This window comes from Cyclospora cayetanensis, unplaced genomic scaffold, assembly GCF_002999335.1.
Source record: "Cyclospora cayetanensis isolate NF1_C8 unplaced genomic scaffold, CcayRef3 CcayRef3_contig_47, whole genome shotgun sequence".
Lineage (NCBI taxonomy): Eukaryota > Apicomplexa > Conoidasida > Eucoccidiorida > Eimeriidae > Cyclospora > Cyclospora cayetanensis.
The window spans coordinates 36616-54966 of NW_020312447.1; the positions used below are offsets into that span (position 1 = coordinate 36616).

Below are 18351 nucleotides of genomic sequence, written 5' to 3' on the forward strand. Positions count from 1 at the left end.
CCTCAGAGGTCCCGATATGAAGGAAGGAGGACATTAGGGGGCGCACATTGGCACCCTATAATTGCCCTCCGAGTAGTCACAGCTAGTCGCATATCGGGATCTAGCGTGTGCGCAGACCGGTCTTGTACACACCAATAGTATGCTGAAATAAGCGTCGAATTGCCGCCGTTTCCTTGCACTTTAAATTACTACAGCTAGTGTAACAAAAAGTTTGCTTTGAGATAGCTTTGCGCGCTACAGGTGGGGGTGCGACAGAGTTTTCGGTGGGACTCTTCATAGTGTCTCTTTACTCTGCCTAGGCCTTCGGGTAGCTTTGTTACACCCAAAACCGCTATTAACAATATGCGCTTTTTTTAAACTACTCAGGGTTCCACAGCAATAGACGAATACAAGCAGAGTCAACGTTATAGGGCTGTTCGGCAATCCAAAATTGTGGCTGCATGCAACAGTACTCGGAGACACTATTTCGGATTGTCGAGCCTCGCAATCGGCTGAGTAAATGATATTGCTGCTTCACCCACAAGCGCCTAGATGAAATGTAAGTAGTTGCATTGTAACCGTTCCTCCAGTGATCCAATAGTCAAGGTTAATTTGCATTCTCAAACTTAGACAGGCAGGAATTATACGTAATTATTACAGTGTCTGGAAGGATGGCCTTCCCCAGAATGATTCTGCGGACGTACAACTCTTTCAACTAATTTCATTGACAACCATGCATTTGTGAAAACTTGCTCTAAGGACTGAGGTCTCTGACGGACTATGGACGTGCAGGGCCCCCTAATTCTCTAGGTGTCTGTATTGAGGGCGTTGCTGTAGCTAGAAAGAAAGAAGCTGGAGGTACGAGGGTGATGTAAGGTCACTGCACCTTTGGATCTCCAAATGAATCTATCCGTCTTGCATTGGAAACTCGTGCTGCTCCGTCGTGGAGAGGAGGCTTGGGGGAGCACTGATACTCGGTATTGCGCGCCAATCAAAGAACGGGCTGCCCTTGAGGGCCCTCGTCTGCGGATTGTGGCATTATGAATGGCAGAGCAAATACGTTGCCTACAGCATTGGCATCTGCTAGGGGTGCCTTCAGTTTCGTCCTTGAGGCCCTCAACACGCATTACTGAGTATTTGGCTGTGAGTCACACCTGGCTTACGTGGATGTGCGTATCATATCTAAGACCCTACTTTTTGCAATACAGAGCTTGTAAAAGCCTCAATGCATACCATGAAATGTTTTCTTGTGCTGTGGGTTCAAATTTTCACACCAGGCAAGGTTGCTGTACTGCCGTTGTTCAGTGCTGAATGGCATAATCTTTACCCTTCGGAGTGATGCAATACATTCATGGAAGAAGACCTGATTGAAGGAATTCTGCAAAAAGTCTTGCAGTCACTTAAAGCTTTAGTTGCTCTACTTGAAGGCACTAGAACTATTATACAGATCTAATTAACTGTTTGAGCCTAACATCCTGGCGCAAATAGCCCCCCGATAGTGGAAAGGCACAGCTCTTCCCGGTGGAGAACACTTACTATCAGCAAAAGATCCCATGCATCGTTTTAAGTGTAAAGCCAGTTTTTTAGGTTGTACAGAGGGTGCTGGCTATTCGACTTGATCTAAATAGCCCAGAATGAGGTTTGGACCTCTGGGGCCTTTGTGATCCCACGGATATGTTAACATCTGGCATTTTCATTTAAATGCCTCAGTCAATAGCAGTCTGTAGAGCCGGATTAGCTAATGCCTCTGCTTGTCCATTAGCCTCCCCAGATCATCTTGGAATGAGGATACTTTCGAAATCTCCGAGCCCTCTGAAAATCGCAACACTGATACGTGCAGCATTGTATACTAGGGTCTGCACAAGCGTTTATTTTAATGACGTTGCGGCGAGAAGAAAAACTCAAACTGCACTATGTTGGCACGGCACTCTATCGGATTACACGCCTTTCCTGATGAATGTTCTAGATTAAAAGGATTGTACATGCTCCAGAGGGCTGGCCAGCTTTCGTATTTACAGGTGCCCTCATGTGGGTTAACCCTGCCTGTCGCATGTGAGGGAACTTCTTCATGTACCTGGATCTTCCAGTTTTTATCCATGGATCATTCATAACGTCGCTAAGATTCAGCCTCTTTCGCGGGTCAGGGTGCAGCATTCCAAGGATAAGCCGTTTTAAATCAGGAGAAGGATTAATGTCGAAAGCCAAAGTTTGCTGAGAAGCAAGACACTGCCTTCACAGGTGCATAGCATGCACATCAAAACACGTGTTTGATTCATATCAGGCGGAAGTCGAAGAGCCTGTGGGGCGTTAGTTCACTACTTCTAATTCACTTTGTGGAGCCGGTCGACGGTAGCCCTGTCTGCCTGTGCAAATGGCAGCTTTCCTTGCGTCAGAGCATAGAGAATCACACCTGAATAGCAAACACCTCTCATTAAAAAAACGGTAGCAGAAATACATTTTAATGTGTCTACTATTAGCGCAGGGATTTGTGCGCAGGGTCTAGGGGATGTGGCTTCTTGAGAGACTTTGATTTTGCCTGCTGTACGGAACTAACCCAGCGCCCAAACGTCCAGTTGAAATGGGCTCGAGAACTGAGACGTTTGACTCCAAACTTCTGGTGCCAAATATGCCAGTGTTCCCGCTTCCGTCCGCATTCCCGTGGTACCGACCACAAAGTGGGAAAGTCCGAAGTCCGCAATCTTGCAGCGGCAGCCTTGATCTATAAGAATATTCTCCAGCTTCAAGTCTCTACAGCAGCTACACACTGCAACAGTGCAGGAATGCACCCCACGCTGTGCCGTCCATGAAGCCCTCGAAACCTGGTATATAGAATAGTTGGATTTGACCACTCATAGACATGCTGCTTAAGAGACATAGCCAAATGCAGTACACACCTGTGCACAATGTTCTTAGAGTGGCAGTAATGCACTCCTTTGAGGACCTGCTCAAAGAAGGCCCGAGCTTCTGCGTCATTCGGAAAGCCAGACACATTTAGGCGGCTCTAAGAAAATGTAGTATCAAGTAAGGCTGACTGCGAGTCTAGCAGGTAGCACTTGCGGGTCGTGGCATTTTAGGGGCTTGATTATTCTATGAAGCAAAGCGTTATTTCAAGCCATTTCCTACGGTCTTCCGAAAGACGGCCTCGAGAGTGTAAGTAGCCACGCAAGTCTCCGTGACTCGCAAACTCCATAACGAAACAAACAAAGTTAGGATGGGTTACTACGTCTAACATCTTGATCACGTGTTTATGAGACAGGTCTCGCAATGCCTACTTCGTATGCCATCGCCATAAACACGAAAGTTTAGACACACACGGCTACAGCAAGGAAAGCTTCGATCCATCGACCGTGGATGGACGTAGCTTGGCCAGAATACAGATTCTGATTTGATTGTTGAGGGACCAAGATAGTTTCTACAATCTGGAAGCCTTGAGATGGAGAGGGAAGGCAGCGTCCTCGCCCATTTCTTGCCTGTATTTCTACGAAGACTCGGTCGGCATCGTCAATTTCTCTGAAAGAGTGCTTGTTGATAAACTTAAGTGCAACTAATTCCCCTATAATGCAGCCATGCAATTTACAATCGATTGTCTTGGTAATTAGGTTTGCGTGTGAGTTGCGCTTCGCTGCCCTTGTGATGATACGCTACCCCAGCACAACTGTGGAAGGATGCATCGTGTATGCCCATTTTCATACGCTTTCAAGAGAAGTGTTTCTCCGTTGTCCACTTTGAAATCTGTCAAAAACTTTCAAGCTGTACGCACCGGTTTCGGGATGAATACCTTTATATACTTTGCCGAAGCCTCCACTACCAATAAGTTCCTTCAAAATATATCCTCCAACGGCTGCGCTCCAAGATATCCACTCACTCCCCGGAGGAAGCTTTCAGTTTCGTCAAAACAAACAAGAAGCGTAGTATTGGTTTATAATCGGCAAGCATGTGCAGAAGGTGCGTATTTTTCGAGAAACAACCATATGTAGCGGCGACAAGGGTTGTTGTGTAACGTGTAGCCACGCGAGCGTTCACCCAGGCACGCTGTTTGCACGACTCTCCATACCTCCGCCAGTGGCTCCCCCATTTCCAACAACGAATCCAGAGCCATTTGATATGTACACTAGGTCATCATCAAGGATCTGTTCCACGTCAAATATTTCTTCGCCATTGTCGGAAAAGGCCCTTTTTGCAGCCTCAGCTGCATTCGCAATGCGTCCCAAGTGTATATCGTACATTGACTGAACATTTTAAAAGAAGCCTTGCTGAATTAAATGTCAAACCCTTAGTGTAGTATAGTGATGCTGTGGATTCACCTGCTATCCCGCCTCATTTGCTTTTGGGAGCGATTAGGTCTCTCTATTTCTATCTCTATCTATAAGCAATACGAGACACAGCCGCTGCACTCATGTGGCTTACCGAGCCCATGCAATGCCGAACTACGCTCAAGGAATGTAGGAAAGGCCGTTTGGGGAGGCAGTTTGAGCTGCTTCGGCTCAGATTGCTCACCGTTCAAGGCGACAAGAATACGTTTCCACCCAAATGTACTGGAGCTAAGTTTTTCTACTTCGAAATCTGGAACCCCCAGCATCTTTTCAAGCACCCATGTAATACAAACGGTGCGGGATTTATGTTATCAGAGTCTTTTTTACTCCAAATTTTACTACTAAGCTCGATGTGGTTCTAGGTACGTGCATTAGCTACCCTACACGCGGGAAACCAAGACAATCAATGTAGGTAATAATTTCGTACCAACGAAGGTAGTTCAAACTCTCGCACTCGGGTACAAGGCAGACCACCTTGCAATTTGCATGTTAAGAGACGGCACTGCTCTGCAATAGCATCGAAGATATATGGCTTCAGCTAGCTAAAACACATCTTTCCAGACAAGGGTCCGACTATCAACGCTCCCAAACACTGCAAGTATTTGCAGAAGGAGCGCCTCACTTGGACACAAGGCAAAATATTATAGTATGATGGTGCGGAAAATCTCAAAAGGTGAGCACATGGGAGAGCGGATCTCAATATACACATATCACTGGGGGATTTTCACAGATTTAGTTGACGTGAACTAGCAGGACTGCCCGTCTAGCGCATGCATGCAATGCTGTGCGACGGGGCTAGGCGCTAGGTGCATGTGCTTTTTAAGGCGCTGCATGCATTGATGCAATACGTTTGGAAAATCACTTCTTAGGTCTGCGAAAGTTATTTGTTTAAAAATTGGTTTTACTATGGAATGCTTGTTGGGCTCCCCGCGGTATTAGCGGGCTTTTACAACACAAACGGTGCTGTATTGCCATGCGCGGTGCAGTTCGTGGTCATTTGCGCGATCGTGTTTTGTTTGAGTCTGCTGATGGACTGAATACTGCGCTTCTAGTTGGACGATCACAGCCAATGGCCTAGCTAACACCGCAGAAATTTGGCATTCGGCCCGTGCAGCCTAGCTACCAGCGGGCGACTACAGTTGTGTACGAATGCTGATTCTCTTCCGGTTTCAATAGCTTTTATGCACTCTTCAAGCTCTTTAAAGTGTTTTTGTCCGTACAGCGTGAGATATACGAGACAAAATGAAGAAAACAGCAGCGCTGGCCTGGTCCGCGGCAGTGTTAGGCCAGCTTGTGGCTTTACTCGTCGATTCACATACAGAACCACACGCAATCACTGTTGCTGGCAGGGAAGAATACGGTAATATCCTAGTCATTAAGCTAAATACCGACTGCAGTACTCACCACTTGCTCAACTCATACAAAATTCCTACAGCAAAATGCGAGGTCCAAGGTTATTTTACGGACTAATGCATTACCATAGAAGCACCTCACAAGCGGTGAAATTATAAAAATTGTTGACGTTGCTAAGGAGATCCACGCGGATGCGGTCGAGCGATGTATGCAGAGCTGCAAAGGTTGGCAATCGATGTGAGGTGTAGTGCCCTGGTTGTCCGCCCTGGAGAAGGGTTTACGGTGACAGCAGCCGTAACGGATGGTCTCGCGCAGCTTCGACATGGGAAACCCATATGGCTTGGACTCCAATTTTCACCATCTTCTGGCTTCGATGGTGCCCAAGTGTCTAAGGGGTCTCCCGGTCTAGTGTGGGAGAAGCTAGAAGGAGATAAAGCTGCTTGGGCACTCGAGTTGCTTCAGCCAGGAGAATTCCGTGCCACCGTGATTGCGCGCACAGTTTGCAGTTCTCAGCATCAAGCGTTGAAGCAAACGGAATCTTCTTCGTGCTTCCAGCCTTTGCCCCTAGCACATCAAAACGAGGTTAAGGTCAAAGTTGCAGAGATAGCTGCTAGGCTGAAAGTGTCGTGGGATAAGCCACAAACCATAAGAGCATTCTCAGACACACGGAATGCACAGTATGGCGCTCTCCAGGTATCAGCGTTGGCTCTTGATGGATCTGGATTACTGAATTTATTCAAGGGTACTGTGCAACTTTTCGCCGTTGACACCAACGGTGCGGGGTATTCTCCGTTGCAAGGAATTCTTGGAGGGACCACCAATGCAACTCTAAAAGACGGTTTCGCTGAATTTACCAACCTCGAACTGCTGCAAGCAGGCACATTCAAAATTGTTGCTGTTGCTGATGGTGCACAAGCCGCAGAAACCGCCCCTCTGGTTGTGACTGCTTTGGTATCTCGAGTTCTTAGGTACGCCATATAAAGCAGCACAATATAGCAGTGCATTCGCTTAGTGACTATGTATGCTAGAGTAAGGCTACATGGCTTCCACAATATCGAAGCCCATAAAGAAAATACGTTGCCCCAATGAGTGATTGAGAAACTAAAATGCCGTGCTAGGTGGATGCGTGAAAGCATAACGCCATTGTGAACAGCGCGTAAACAGAGCGAGTGCGCTGAACTGGCGATGAAGAGAATTTGAATGTGAGGGCCGCTTCAGGTTCTGTGAACAGCCACCAGCTGTGCTGTTGATGCCGCGCCCTCCCCCAATCAGACTTGCAGTGGAAGTTATTTCCGCTAGGGGAGAGCGAGATACTACCTTCGAAGGGCAGGTTCAGGTGCAGTTACATGGGCGCATTTTCGACCACCCGTTGCCAAAAGATCAATACAAGACACAGTGCCATTTGGGACTGTGCCTATGGAGTAGCTTTGTCCTTGTCGGTCCCCCAGGCAGCCTTCAATTGAAGGCCACAGTAGTGCAGCAGACCAAGTTTGGAGCCTCTGACAGAGGTCTTGAAAGAGACACTTCAATCCTCCCTGCATTTTCGGCACCGATTGAGCTAAAACAATTGCGTGAAATCCGGCGTTCAAATGAGGCTACGACAAGCGAAGTTGCTACGCGAAAAGAAATCGAAGGCAACAGTTTCTTCAGGTACAGACCGTGGGCAATAGTTATGGGATCTTGCTGTTCGTGAGCTGTTTGGTTTTGCTGTGGCAACTGCTGCGGCGTAGCTGGCCACCACAGTGAATCAGGCTGTCCCGGTGCTCCAAAATGGCAAAGTCTGATGCCCCTTCAACAGTGTGTTTCCTGTGGTGTGGTCGTCCGACTCCTTAGCTGGATGAGTGTGTGTGCGTGCCAGTTTTGTTCAAGAGCCTCCTACCACTGTCAGAGCAGGGCAACTATGGGATCTTGAAGTGGCTGTGAGCTCCACCCAGCTAGGCTTCAGAGACATTATTCTAGCCCAAGAATACAGAGGACGAAAGCGTGCCATAATGCAGAGGCGATATGCCAGCAGTGCCTGGAGTAGCTGGACAAGAAACTGCAGCATAATTAGCAGAGCTCGTCATGCGAGAAACCAGCATCGCCTGCACTCGCTGCTCGAACGAGCAGGTGGCCCTATCCGCAGGGCTGTCCATCACAAGCTTCATGTCGTTATTGCAGAATCCTGGCCCACGAATTCAATTGTATTGAGTGGTCATACTGAGAGCATAACAGACACCAGTGGTGTGGCGCTGTTCAGCCGCCTAAGTTTACGGCTTCAGAACAATAGGTCCTCAAACCATCATACACCGCCTTGGGTAAAGCTGCGTGTTGAATGTCTGTCGTGTGATGTATTGAAAGGCGAATACCGTCCCAGCTTAGAAGCATCCAAAATATATGTCGATATCTTTTCCGTGGTTGGTGTGTTTAGTGACCCCCTAGACGCTGCTTCCGCAATTGTACGCCGACAGTCCATGGTAGCTCATACAACAAGGGAGAAGCACGGAAATGCAGCCCTTGTTCTTCCAGGGCGTCCAGCACAACTGTGCGTACAGCTGTTTGAGAGGCCCTTCGCCGACGTATTGATAGCAGCTCAACATGGACCCGATCTTGTCAACTTGGGTGCCCCTAGGATTCGCGTTTCCCCATATACCTGGCCGCAGCCTGCCTGCTGGCACTTTGCTGTTGCGTCACGGTTACGCCACCAGCATACAAGTGGGCCACATAACAAAGTAGCCTTCAAGCTCACCAGCGCAGACATTGCATACAACAGCAGTAAGAAAGTAATTAGGTGGGGAGGTTTGGCCGCCTCTGATGGGACAGTAAGAATTATTGTACTGCCTTCCCGTATTGCTCTAAAGAAAAATGGGCTACTCCAAGTACTGCAGAAACGATACTCTAGCCAAGCTGGGACCGGGAAGTCTCAAGAGAGCGGACAGCCAAGAGGAACTCACATGCGAGATCAGCTACAAGCATATGGACACATATCTTTGCACCACCATCTTAATGCAGCGGGAAACCAAGCGGAACCGCCTGTTATTCCACACCAGGGGCCAGGGTGGAAGGTGAACACCACCTTGCAGTGGCGGGTTCCAGCTTTAGCTGTTGAGCTGCTACCACCACAGACTCACGTTATCCTAGAATTACGGCCTATTACCAATTTCGTCTCCACATTACAGATTACAGGCCGATGCGTGGACTTAGATGCTGGAGGCACACAGCTGGCAGACGTGAACCAGTCGCTATCCCCTCAAGACCTTAGTGCACTACATGAAACAAAAACACAAGGGAGAAACGCAATGCAGCGCTGGTATCAAGTGGAGATAGTGCTTGACTGGGACTCCTTGAATCCAGAGAGTGCTGGGCTTCTTCAGCACCACGTGGTTTGCGAATTTCATGGTGAAGGAAGAGATACGCCTCATGTCGAATTCGTTCCCAGAGCGTCGGTTGAGATTATTATCTGTGAGCTACAATGAAGGCAGACTTCGTTACATCAGTTATGCCTGAAGGCTTACCATGTGTTGTAATAAAAATCGCTGTATCAGCTTGCAATGCACTCGGAACCAGTTACCATTACCTTCACATATACGAGAGGTGTGCACTTCTGCAGTGCGACGGCAGTGTGGCGAAGGTGAGATCTTTACCTTTCGACGCAACTCATGTTACCCATGTCCAGAAGACTTTGATTGCTCACTCGGTACTCCGAAGCCGTGCCTTCCCGGAGAGTTCAGCCCGACAGCAAAGCTTACCTGCGAAGCCTCAAGAGTGTAGGGTATCCACCTATCGGTGGACTTTGAAGGCCACTGCGTTGTCGAACTGCCATCAGGGCTTCTAGGCCACATCAATTTCACACTTCATGAGCTGCCAGCTCTTTTACTAATCGAATTGATGTTGTGCCATGTACCTGTCTTTACAGAGAGAGAGGGGCGCTCCAGGCTGCTGCTGTGTGGCCGGAGCGTACAGGTTGCCCCATGGGAACGTATCTTCTACGCGGACCGGAGGATTCTCTAATTTGCTCTGTTTGTCCAGCGGGTTTCTCTTGCAACGGCAAAGGCAAGGAGCTCTGTCCTACTGGTACCTATTCTCCTGTGAGCAGTGAAGTTTGCATTCCATGTCCTGAAGATTCCGTCTGCAGTGACCCTGCAGAACATCCAGTAAGGTGCCCCTTCGGATGGCAGCGCAAAGGAGACGCGCCAGAGTGCACCCCGTGCCCTGCCGGAAGAATGTGTAGCGTCTTTGGTGGCTACGCGGAGAGGGGATCTGCCGATGTCGAGTGCCAACTGGGAACTTACACAAAACGGGAGTACCCGGGAATATGTGTCCCATGCCCGCCTGGGTTTCAATGCCCAGACCCTAAAGAAATGCCCCAAGAGTGTCCGGCGGGAACGAGCTCTTTGGGTGGCAGGCGTAAATGCTCATCAGCCCCTATTGGCCTAATAGTGGCATATGGTATGGAGCATTTGCCTCCACGGCCTTGTGAAATCGGTCTAACGCCTGTTGCAGTACAAGGGCGTTGGTGGTGTGGAATTGAATATGAAACTGATAGCTCACCGAGCCAACAAACTAGAAGACCCGCGCGATCATCTCCGTCTCTTCATGACAATTTATCCGGGGCGGAAATGTTTGCAAATCTTTGTACAGCGGAATACATAGACCATGCCTCGTGTTTTGGATCCGTCGTACCACCTAAAACATGGTGCCCTGCATATCACCTAGATGAGCAGAAATGGCCCACAGAGTTCAACGATGGACCATTCTTTGGAGCTGGCGGGGGTTTTTCGCAGTACTTCACGTCCTGCGGCTACACGCAGACGGCTGACACTTCATCAACCCGTGTAAAATGTCGAAGGCCGTGCTGAAATTTAGCTTAAGCAATCACCTTCCTGCTTCCTAGGAGCCTTGTAAAACCACTTTGCCTTGTATGCAGGGCCCCCCTTTGGTGTGTCAGCAATAATGGGTGCAATCCGCAGATCGTATGCGTAGAGAAGGTTTTGAGCCAGCCAGGCCTAGGGTCCCGGAAGGGAAAAGAGCTGTTTTGCCAGATTGGCCAGTAGGCTGCTGCACCTCACAATATGACTTCTGGAAATACAGCGTAGCCACCACGGTGTAAGGGAAGTGTTCAAGTATACTACGACTATTTTGTCCTTGACCGATTTTGTTCTAGCTTATCAGTGTGCTTTTTCTAATGCAGTGTCTGCGGTCCGACGGAATGGCGGCCAATTAAGCCAGGCTACTTCCAACTGGCTTGGCAAGGAGGAGTCACCGCACGAACTCAGCCGTTCGAGACTCCAAAAGAGTACCCCTGTTGGCATGGCCACAGGTGCGAGGGGAAGCACCACTGGCCATGGCCCTGCGTTCCTGGGACGTATGCCAACGCTGATGGTACCGATTGCATCAAGTGCCCGGCTGGTTGGCCCTGCCCAATGGCTCGCACCAGCAAGAAACAATTAGTTGTGCCTTGCTGGCCTGGTCACTATTGCCCTGAAGGGTCTGCAAGCCCGACTGCACAACCTTGCCCCGCTGGAACGGTGAATCACAGCACGGGTGGAACAAGCCTTGCGGCTTGCTTGCCGTGCCCAGCTGGCTGGCTCTGTGCAGAAAGGTCGTTTCAAGCTGTAGGCTTTCAAGCGTGCCCTCCAGGTCACTACTGTGTCGAGGGATCCAGCAAAGGCAAACCCTGTCCAGCTGGAACCTACACACCATATCCTGGCGCATCGGATAGAATGACATCCGCCGACAAATGTACTCCTTGCGTCGCCGGTTACTATTGCAAAGAGGGCAATAGCCTCTTAGATATGCTTTCGCAGCCATGTCCTCCAGGTACGTTTCAAAGCAATAAGAGCTTTAGTAGGCGTCCTATACTATTTTTGCGTAATCCTCTCTGCAAGGCACTAGGACATCAAAAAGCGACATTGCGTGATGAGTACACATTGCTTCCCCTTATTTAGTAGCCTGCACATAATTGTTAGTCAGTCGCGATTATGCTTATTATCCATTTTTGTTTGCTGCAGGGCGAGTGTGTCCTGCCGGCACAACTTCAGATAAAGGGCCCAAATGTCCTCCTGGATTCTACAGCCCTGTTGAGGGGTTGACACATGAAGCAGAGTGTCTTCCTTGTGAGCTTAACTAAAATCAATTTAAGTAAATGCCTTTGTACCTTAAAAACAATCATACGTCATGAGGAAGCAACTTTACTGCAAGTATCCAGGAGCATAAGCTAAACCAGGCGCAATATTACCTCCTGGCCAACCTAAATTTTTCATGGATCTCTTTCAGGTCCAGCAGGATCATACTGTGACTATGGCGGTGAAGACAGTGCTCCAGACAGAGTCACGGGGCAATGCCCTGATGGGACAATGTCGCTCAACACCGGGCATTTCGGGGATAAGCACGCCATACGGCCTATTGAACCTGTCGGAGGTGAGAAGTCAAAAAATATGTGCTGCACGTAAAAACAAGTTATGCGCCTTATGTGCCAATCATCCGAAAAATGGGGTTCTGCTGGATAAGCTAGCCCAACGTTATTCCTGTCTTAATGGCGGCAGAAATGAACGTTGAAAAGTTTTACCCATTCTATTCCTTATGTTACGTATATTGGCAACTGTGCCTATGTGACCCAGCTAAGTAATATCTTTACATCGTTAGTCCTAGGTTTTCGTTGTAGCTGTATTATTCACATGTCTTTATACCGATAGAGTGACCTGCCTGTAGCGCTGCTGAGGAGGTGTTTCAGGTCAGGAAGCACAATGTGTCACATGCGACCCCGGCTATAAGTGTTCTGGCGGAATACGGTCACCTTGTGGACGTGGGTATTACTCCGATGGCAGTGGAGAGTGTAAGACGTGCCTGGCTGGGCATTACTGTTGGAAAGAAGCTACAACAAGTCAACAGATGGACAAGCAAAAGTGTCCTGCTGGAGCCTATTGCGAGGCAGGAACTAGTTCTATTCCCCTTCCAGCGAGTCACCCGTGTCCATCGGGATCTTACTGCCCAGAGGTGCGCTTCTCTTCCTTGCCCTGCAGAAAGGATTGTTGTGTGCCAGTATGTAATGGAGTGATATTCGGTAGGCTGTGTCATCTACCCTGGATTGATGAAAGTAAAATGAAGGCGACTCGTTTCTGGAATGAAGCATGTAACTGTGGGCACTTTACTTCTCAAAGCCTAGTAGAGTGGTCTTACTGCGTGCTTGTCGTACACAGGGGGTAGCCAATCCAATTCCTTGTGAGGCAGGGACAGTAAATCCAAAACCTGGCCAGGTTTGTACAATTCCCTGGAAAATGTTAGTGGTGTGGATCCAGCAGTATGGCAAGCTTAGCGCTAGTTGTACTTCTCGTCCTTTCTAGTCGAGCTTTCTCACACATCTTTGCGTGTGCGACGGGCTTTCAACAGGGGGATTCTACGGGCTGTGTGCTCGTTTCTGCTGGACAATACGCGTCACAGCCTGGGTTGTCTGAGGCTGAAGGGGAATGCCAGGAAGGTTACTACTGTCCAGAAGGGTCTACCTCTGCAACAATGAACCGATGCCCAAACGGGACCTACGGGTAAGTTACTTGTGTGTAGGCTGAATCGCCTGCCGTCACTGCTATGTTTGACGCCAACCAGTTACTCGATACGTCGCCCAAGTGTCGAAAGATAGAGTAGTAGTGGTAACATAGAATGGTACTTGACCAGTGTACGTGCGCTTTTGCCAAGTAGCAGTCTCCTGGTATGCTTTGCAGTGCCCAAGCAGGTGCTAGGACTGAAGAAGACTGTGATAAGTGCCCACAGGGTGAGTTCATGTTTCCGAGCATCGGCAGGAGATAAGAACGCATGCAGGGGACTTGCGTGTTACATTAGGGTGTATGCTAAAATGCTTTGGTACCCGCGTTTGTGCTCGGCTTCAGGATATTACTGCAGTGCAGAGAAAATGAGCCTCTGTCCCCAAGGCAAGTATTGCGATCTAGGCGCCACTGAGCCAAAGGACTGTCCAGTTGGAACGTTTAGTACAACACAGGGGAATGCTTCGGTTTACGATTGCATAGACTGTCCTCCCGGACATTACTGTGAAGAAGAAGGTACGTATTTCGATTCCCTAAACGCACCGCTGGGCTAGCGGTGCTTTGCGTATAGCAAGTGAGAATGGCTTTTCTGAAACCTGCCTTAACTTTTAGGCCGAACTCCTTCTCTTTCTCCCTTAAACCCTATCTAAATAAACATTTAAAGCTCTGCTTTATTCTGGCTAGTGCCAAGCGCGGGGTCAATTTGTGCAGGCCTTACTGCCCCTTCCGGTAATTGCGACGAGGGGTGAGCTGTCGCACTAATCCTTGCATGAACTACTGGCTAGAAGGCAGAGGAGCTTCCTTATCAGATAAGACTGCTGTTCCTGATCAATAGTGGCAGGGTTGCTCGTAGTTTGTAGATGCACAGCATACAGGCAGTGGATTGGACCAGCCATCTCATGGTGCAGTTCCTAAGAAAAAGCACAAGACATCGGTGCACATCTCGGTTTGCTAAAGGCCTATGCCGTGCGTCTAAGAACATTGATAGTCTTGTAATTTGGGGTGCAGATATTTGTGTTATGGGGGAGCCTCATCGCCTCGACCTACCGATGGAGTGACAGGGGAGCTCTGCACGCCTGGAGGATACTGTAAGAGGGTAAGGCCTGGGTTACTGCTCGTGGAATGTATTTGAAATGCTGAGTTTAAACAGTTCTTTCTGTGTATTCCCATCTATACTAATCAATGCGCCTAAAGATTACTTCTTCTTATGTCGACTCACGTGCACGTGCGTAAGTACTGTATGCTTGTCATGCTGGATTATGTAGGGGGCAACAACAAAGTCATATTGCCCCCGAGGAACCTACAATCCCTCCCCAGGAGCATCATCGAAAGATCAATGCATACACTGCCCTCCAGGAGCTTTCTGCACAGGAAGCGACTCAACCGAACCTGATGGACCGTGTTCCCCTGGAGCTTACTGTACAGGGGGGGCTGATATTCCTCGGTGAGCAGGACTTGATATTCACTATACTCGTATGCTGCTGAAAAAAGCCATTAGAACACGTCAAGTAGGGTTGTACTGGGCTGCACTATGTTATGCTGATATGCACGATTTGTCATATTGTAAGTGAATCCTTGGCGTGTCACTCTCAGTTTGTCATGGAATCGCTGTCATAGTTGTATGCCTCTAGCACACATGCCATCACTCTCATGCTTTCCAGGCATGTCAGCAGCTTTCTGCATTCTGGTTGGCAGGCAGAAAATAGTGCAGGCAGGGTATTTCGCTCCGGAAGCCTCTACCGAACAGATTCCATGCCCAGCTGGGAGCTTCTCACCGCATGCAGGATTGGCTGAATGTTATCTTTGTGCTCGTGGGTGGGTAGAGAGAAAGTGCAGCATTATGATCCAAACCTCAACTAGGTCAAGATCTTTTGGTCACTAAAGCCTGTTACTAATCCTACGTCAACTGGTTTGAATTTTCACACACGTAGCAGTCCACTAATAGTGATATATTCACGCGTTTGAGACCTCATGTGCAGAACTGTGCTTATAGATGGGTCACCAAGAACACTGGAGAGCAACGGTGTGAACCGTGCCACTACGGGATGTACTGCCCTGAGGAAGGAACACCTGTGGAAAAGCCCTGTCCCGTGGGAACCTACAGAGATACTGGTTACGGATCCTCACTCACCAGTTGCCATCAGTGCCCGCCATACAAAGCTTGCACAAAGGAAGGCGAAACACGCAAAGAGTTGGTGGATTGTGAAGCTGGATTTTACTGTATATATGGGTCGTGGTCTACAGAGCCATCGGAGTCTGATTTACTGTACGATCCAATTAAAGGTGGACCATGTCCTCCAGGTCTCTATTGTGAAAGATCTCAACCGCCAATGCCGTGCCCAAGAGGCACCCTTGGTACTGCAGGCAAGCAAACGTCGCCAGACGAGTGTCCCAAATGCCCTGAAGGTACGGGAAAGCCTGCAGTGCTTGTAGTGGGCTGTGAATTCTCCTAGCGTCACCTGAATGTAGTTGGGCCCGTGGGTCTCCACCGGTTTTAGTGTTCGTTTTTATCATGTCTACAACCAACAGTATGCACACCGAATGTGGCTTGACTACAGGGAGGTTTTGCGAGCACCTAGGGACTTTAACGGCCAAACCCTGCACTGCGGGATTTTTCTGCCTTCCTGGGACAATTGTCGCCGAGAGGATAAATACTATCTGCCCAGAGGGCAGTGTTTGTCCAGCTGGAAGCAGTGGTAGCCAGGCATGTGCCATAGGTACCTTTGCGCCGCTCAAGGGCATGGAACAATGTATAAAATGTCCTGCTGGTTACCTCTGTGCAAACGCGGCCGCTGATTTCGACACACAGCCTTGTCCAGTTGGACACTTTTGTGTCCTAGGTAAGGACCATGCAATACCTTGTGGATAATTTCGCATAATCTGAATGCCGCCTCGGGCACCCTGGCCTTCACCAACTCACGGTATCAGGTATTGTGACATGTACTGAGATCACAGGGACATCGGAGAAACGACCTTGCCCAGCTGGCACTGCAGGCCTAGCGAGTAATCTGTCGAACTCATCTCTTTGCCTTGCTTGTCCGTCTGGCCACTACTGTCCCACTGAAGCGATGTAAGCTATCACTATCTCCTCTCAGACTAGTAGGACAAGTAGCTGCAAGGAAATGAGTGATGCCTTCTGCATATGCATCTTTAGTTGGTGCGCCTATATTCAGCGCGAGTGGCGATCAGGTCCAAGAGTGTTCTAAGGGGAAGTACTGCAATCCAGGAACAAAGGGAGAAGATGAACAAGTTATTTGCCCTGTTGGTTATTACTGTCCCAAGACTTCCAGCACCCCAATACCTTGCAAGGGTGGAAAACTATGCACAATGGCTGGCTTAGAATCACCCGACGAGGACTGCTCTGAAGGGCTGTACTGCCAGCCTGGTACAGAAGAATATACTCCAGCAGAGGGAGAGCAGTGCCCTGGAGGTGCTTACTGTCCTATTGGTTCGGCTAGTCCATTATTATGTCCGATCGGGAAAGTATCACCGACCTCGGGGGAGAGGTCCGAGGATTCGTGCGTAGACTGCCCAGCTGGAAGGTACGAGCCTGCTCTGAGTGTTAAGTTGGTCGTTCAACCCAGGTTGTACTAGGCTTAACAACCTCTCTCGACAGCCCCTTTATCGAAGTATCCTGGATATCACAACGCATATAAATAATGTGCTAGCCTACTGCAAGTTTTGCTCGACCTGCTGCAGAAATCCTTGTTCCCATCCTGCTTGTGGCTTCAGCTACTGCGGATTTCCTGGACTTACCACATACCAGGGGCTCTGCAGCTCCGGTTATTTCTGCCCAGAAGGCAGTATTGTTGCCGAACCACAAGAACACAGGTGTCCAGTAGGACACAAGTGCCCAGCAGGATCATCTGTAGCAACACCATGCAATCCTGATATGAATGAGTACCAACCAAGGAGAGCACAGGCATTTTGCGAGAGCTGCCCTGCCGGTTCTGCTTGCGACTCCGGTAGTGCAACCCTGTGCCCTACTGTAAGTAAATGAATATATATTGGACCAACAAACAGGAGCACATGCTTAATGTATCAATACAATGCGGAGGCACGATGAATCATGTAAAGGTCACCCAAGGACACGAGCGCTTTGTTTTTTGTGGCACAGGGGCAGTACTGCCCACTAGGAATGAAACCCCAGAAGTGTGCTGCAGGGACGTTCAATCCCCTTTCGGGTGCACAGAGTGCAGCATTCTGTCTGGCCTGCCTTCCTGGTCATGCATGTACAAAAGAGGGCCTGAGCAAACCAGATGCGAAGTGCTCGGCAGGACACTTCTGCGTTGCTGGCGCTTCGACTCAAACACCGGAAGATGAGTGGATTGATGGTGGAGGGGCGTGTACACCAGGGTATTTTTGCCCGGAGGGATCTACAGTCCCTACGCCATGCCCAAATGGCAAATACTGTCCCGATGCAAAAGCAACATTGCCAAAGGGAGAGTGTATGGCCGGGCATTATTGTGCACACCATGCAACAAACCAACGAGCTACAACTGCTTTCTCGTCCCGAGAATGTCCATCAGATGTGAAACAAGGAGTGTGTCCCTTGGGTTCTTTTTGTCCTCCGGGAGCTGTGTTTCCATATAAATGCCCTCCAGGTAAACCTCTGCCTCACAATATGCACTAAAAGCTTTATACTGCAAGCTCTTCTTGGAGACGACACTCAACAGGCTTGCAGCTACTCGGTGAATAGTACACTAATATCAGTAAAGCTTGTAGCTATTAAAGAAGCTTTCGAGAGTCATTATTACCTTGAGTAAGGCCTATGCTGCGCTAGGCACTGTAAGAAGTACCACTGGCGGTACATCGATTACTGACTGCCAACCATGCCCCGAAGGGAATTACTGTACCCACATAGGAGCATCAACCGTGAATTTGGACAGATGTCTGGATGGCCGGCACTGCAAAGAAGGCTCGCGAGTGTGTTGATCGCTTGTGCACTACAAGGATTATTTTTTATGCTATTTAATTAAATGCTTTAATAGCCCAGTATAAAGAAACTACTTTTATGTTGGGGAAGCAATAAAAAATAATGTGCGTATCCTTTTGACTACAGACCAAATTTGGTGTTCCATGCCCAAGCGGGCACTATTGTACTAGCGATGCAGGAGCTCCGCGAGAGTGCCACATAGGGTACCCCCAACTGCTTTACTCCCACTAGCCAGTCCTCAATTCGCCAAGCA

The 18351-nt window shown here is 49.0% G+C and overlaps 3 protein-coding genes across 3 annotated transcripts; 2 read left to right on the forward strand and 1 right to left on the reverse strand.

The window, feature by feature from the left end:
• Positions 1-2300: 2300 nt before the first annotated feature.
• On the reverse strand, positions 2301-4558 carry LOC34620733 (serine/threonine protein kinase OSK1). Its single transcript, XM_022733970.2, has 8 exons — positions 4387-4558; positions 4034-4168; positions 3740-3820; positions 3450-3532; positions 3103-3247; positions 2874-2943; positions 2534-2727; positions 2301-2389 (listed from the first exon to the last, which is right to left on the reverse strand). The coding sequence occupies exons 1-8, from the start codon at positions 4556-4558 to the stop codon at positions 2301-2303; spliced, it is 969 nt and encodes a 322-aa protein (XP_022591417.2).
• A 976-nt stretch (positions 4559-5534) lies between these two features.
• LOC113146651 lies at positions 5535-10483 on the forward strand. Its single transcript, XM_026334647.1, has 6 exons — positions 5535-5745; positions 5860-6613; positions 6864-7295; positions 7534-9086; positions 9235-9391; positions 9541-10483. Exons 1-6 carry the CDS (start codon positions 5535-5537, stop codon positions 10481-10483), a joined length of 4050 nt encoding a protein of 1349 aa, XP_026190432.1.
• Positions 10484-11047: 564 nt separating this feature from the next.
• LOC113146652 (cell death abnormality protein 1-like) lies at positions 11048-18097 on the forward strand. Its single transcript, XM_026334648.1, has 15 exons — positions 11048-11444; positions 11636-11740; positions 11901-12044; positions 12358-12756; positions 12881-12924; positions 13014-13165; positions 14171-14258; positions 14428-14606; positions 15156-15568; positions 15721-15995; positions 16111-16232; positions 16336-16704; positions 16895-17150; positions 17280-17766; positions 17946-18097. The coding sequence occupies exons 1-15, from the start codon at positions 11048-11050 to the stop codon at positions 18095-18097; spliced, it is 3582 nt and encodes a 1193-aa protein (XP_026190433.1).
• Positions 18098-18351: the final 254 nt, after the last annotated feature.

Coding starts and splice junctions, on each gene's coding strand:
- LOC34620733 (XM_022733970.2), bottom strand. CDS start 4,558: ATGCTGGGGGTTCCAGATTTCGAAGTAGAAAAACTTAGCTCCAGTACA. Junction 4,169..4,386: donor TTCGGCATTGCATGGGCTCG/GTAAGCCACATG, acceptor TTGCGAATGCAG/CTGAGGCTGCAAAAAGGGCC. Junction 2,728..2,873: donor TCTAAGAACATTGTGCACAG/GTGTGTACTGCA, acceptor TAGCTGCTGTAG/AGACTTGAAGCTGGAGAATA.
- LOC113146651 (XM_026334647.1), top strand. CDS start 5,535: ATGAAGAAAACAGCAGCGCTGGCCTGGTCCGCGGCAGTGTTAGGCCAG. Junction 5,746..5,859: donor AGCAAAATGCGAGGTCCAAG/GTTATTTTACGG, acceptor CGATGTATGCAG/AGCTGCAAAGGTTGGCAATC. Junction 9,392..9,540: donor ACCTGCGAAGCCTCAAGAGT/GTAGGGTATCCA, acceptor CTGTCTTTACAG/AGAGAGAGGGGCGCTCCAGG.
- LOC113146652 (XM_026334648.1), top strand. CDS start 11,048: ATGGCTCGCACCAGCAAGAAACAATTAGTTGTGCCTTGCTGGCCTGGT. Junction 14,607..15,155: donor GGGGGGGCTGATATTCCTCG/GTGAGCAGGACT, acceptor CTGTGCTTATAG/ATGGGTCACCAAGAACACTG. Junction 16,705..16,894: donor GTAGACTGCCCAGCTGGAAG/GTACGAGCCTGC, acceptor TTGTGGCTTCAG/CTACTGCGGATTTCCTGGAC.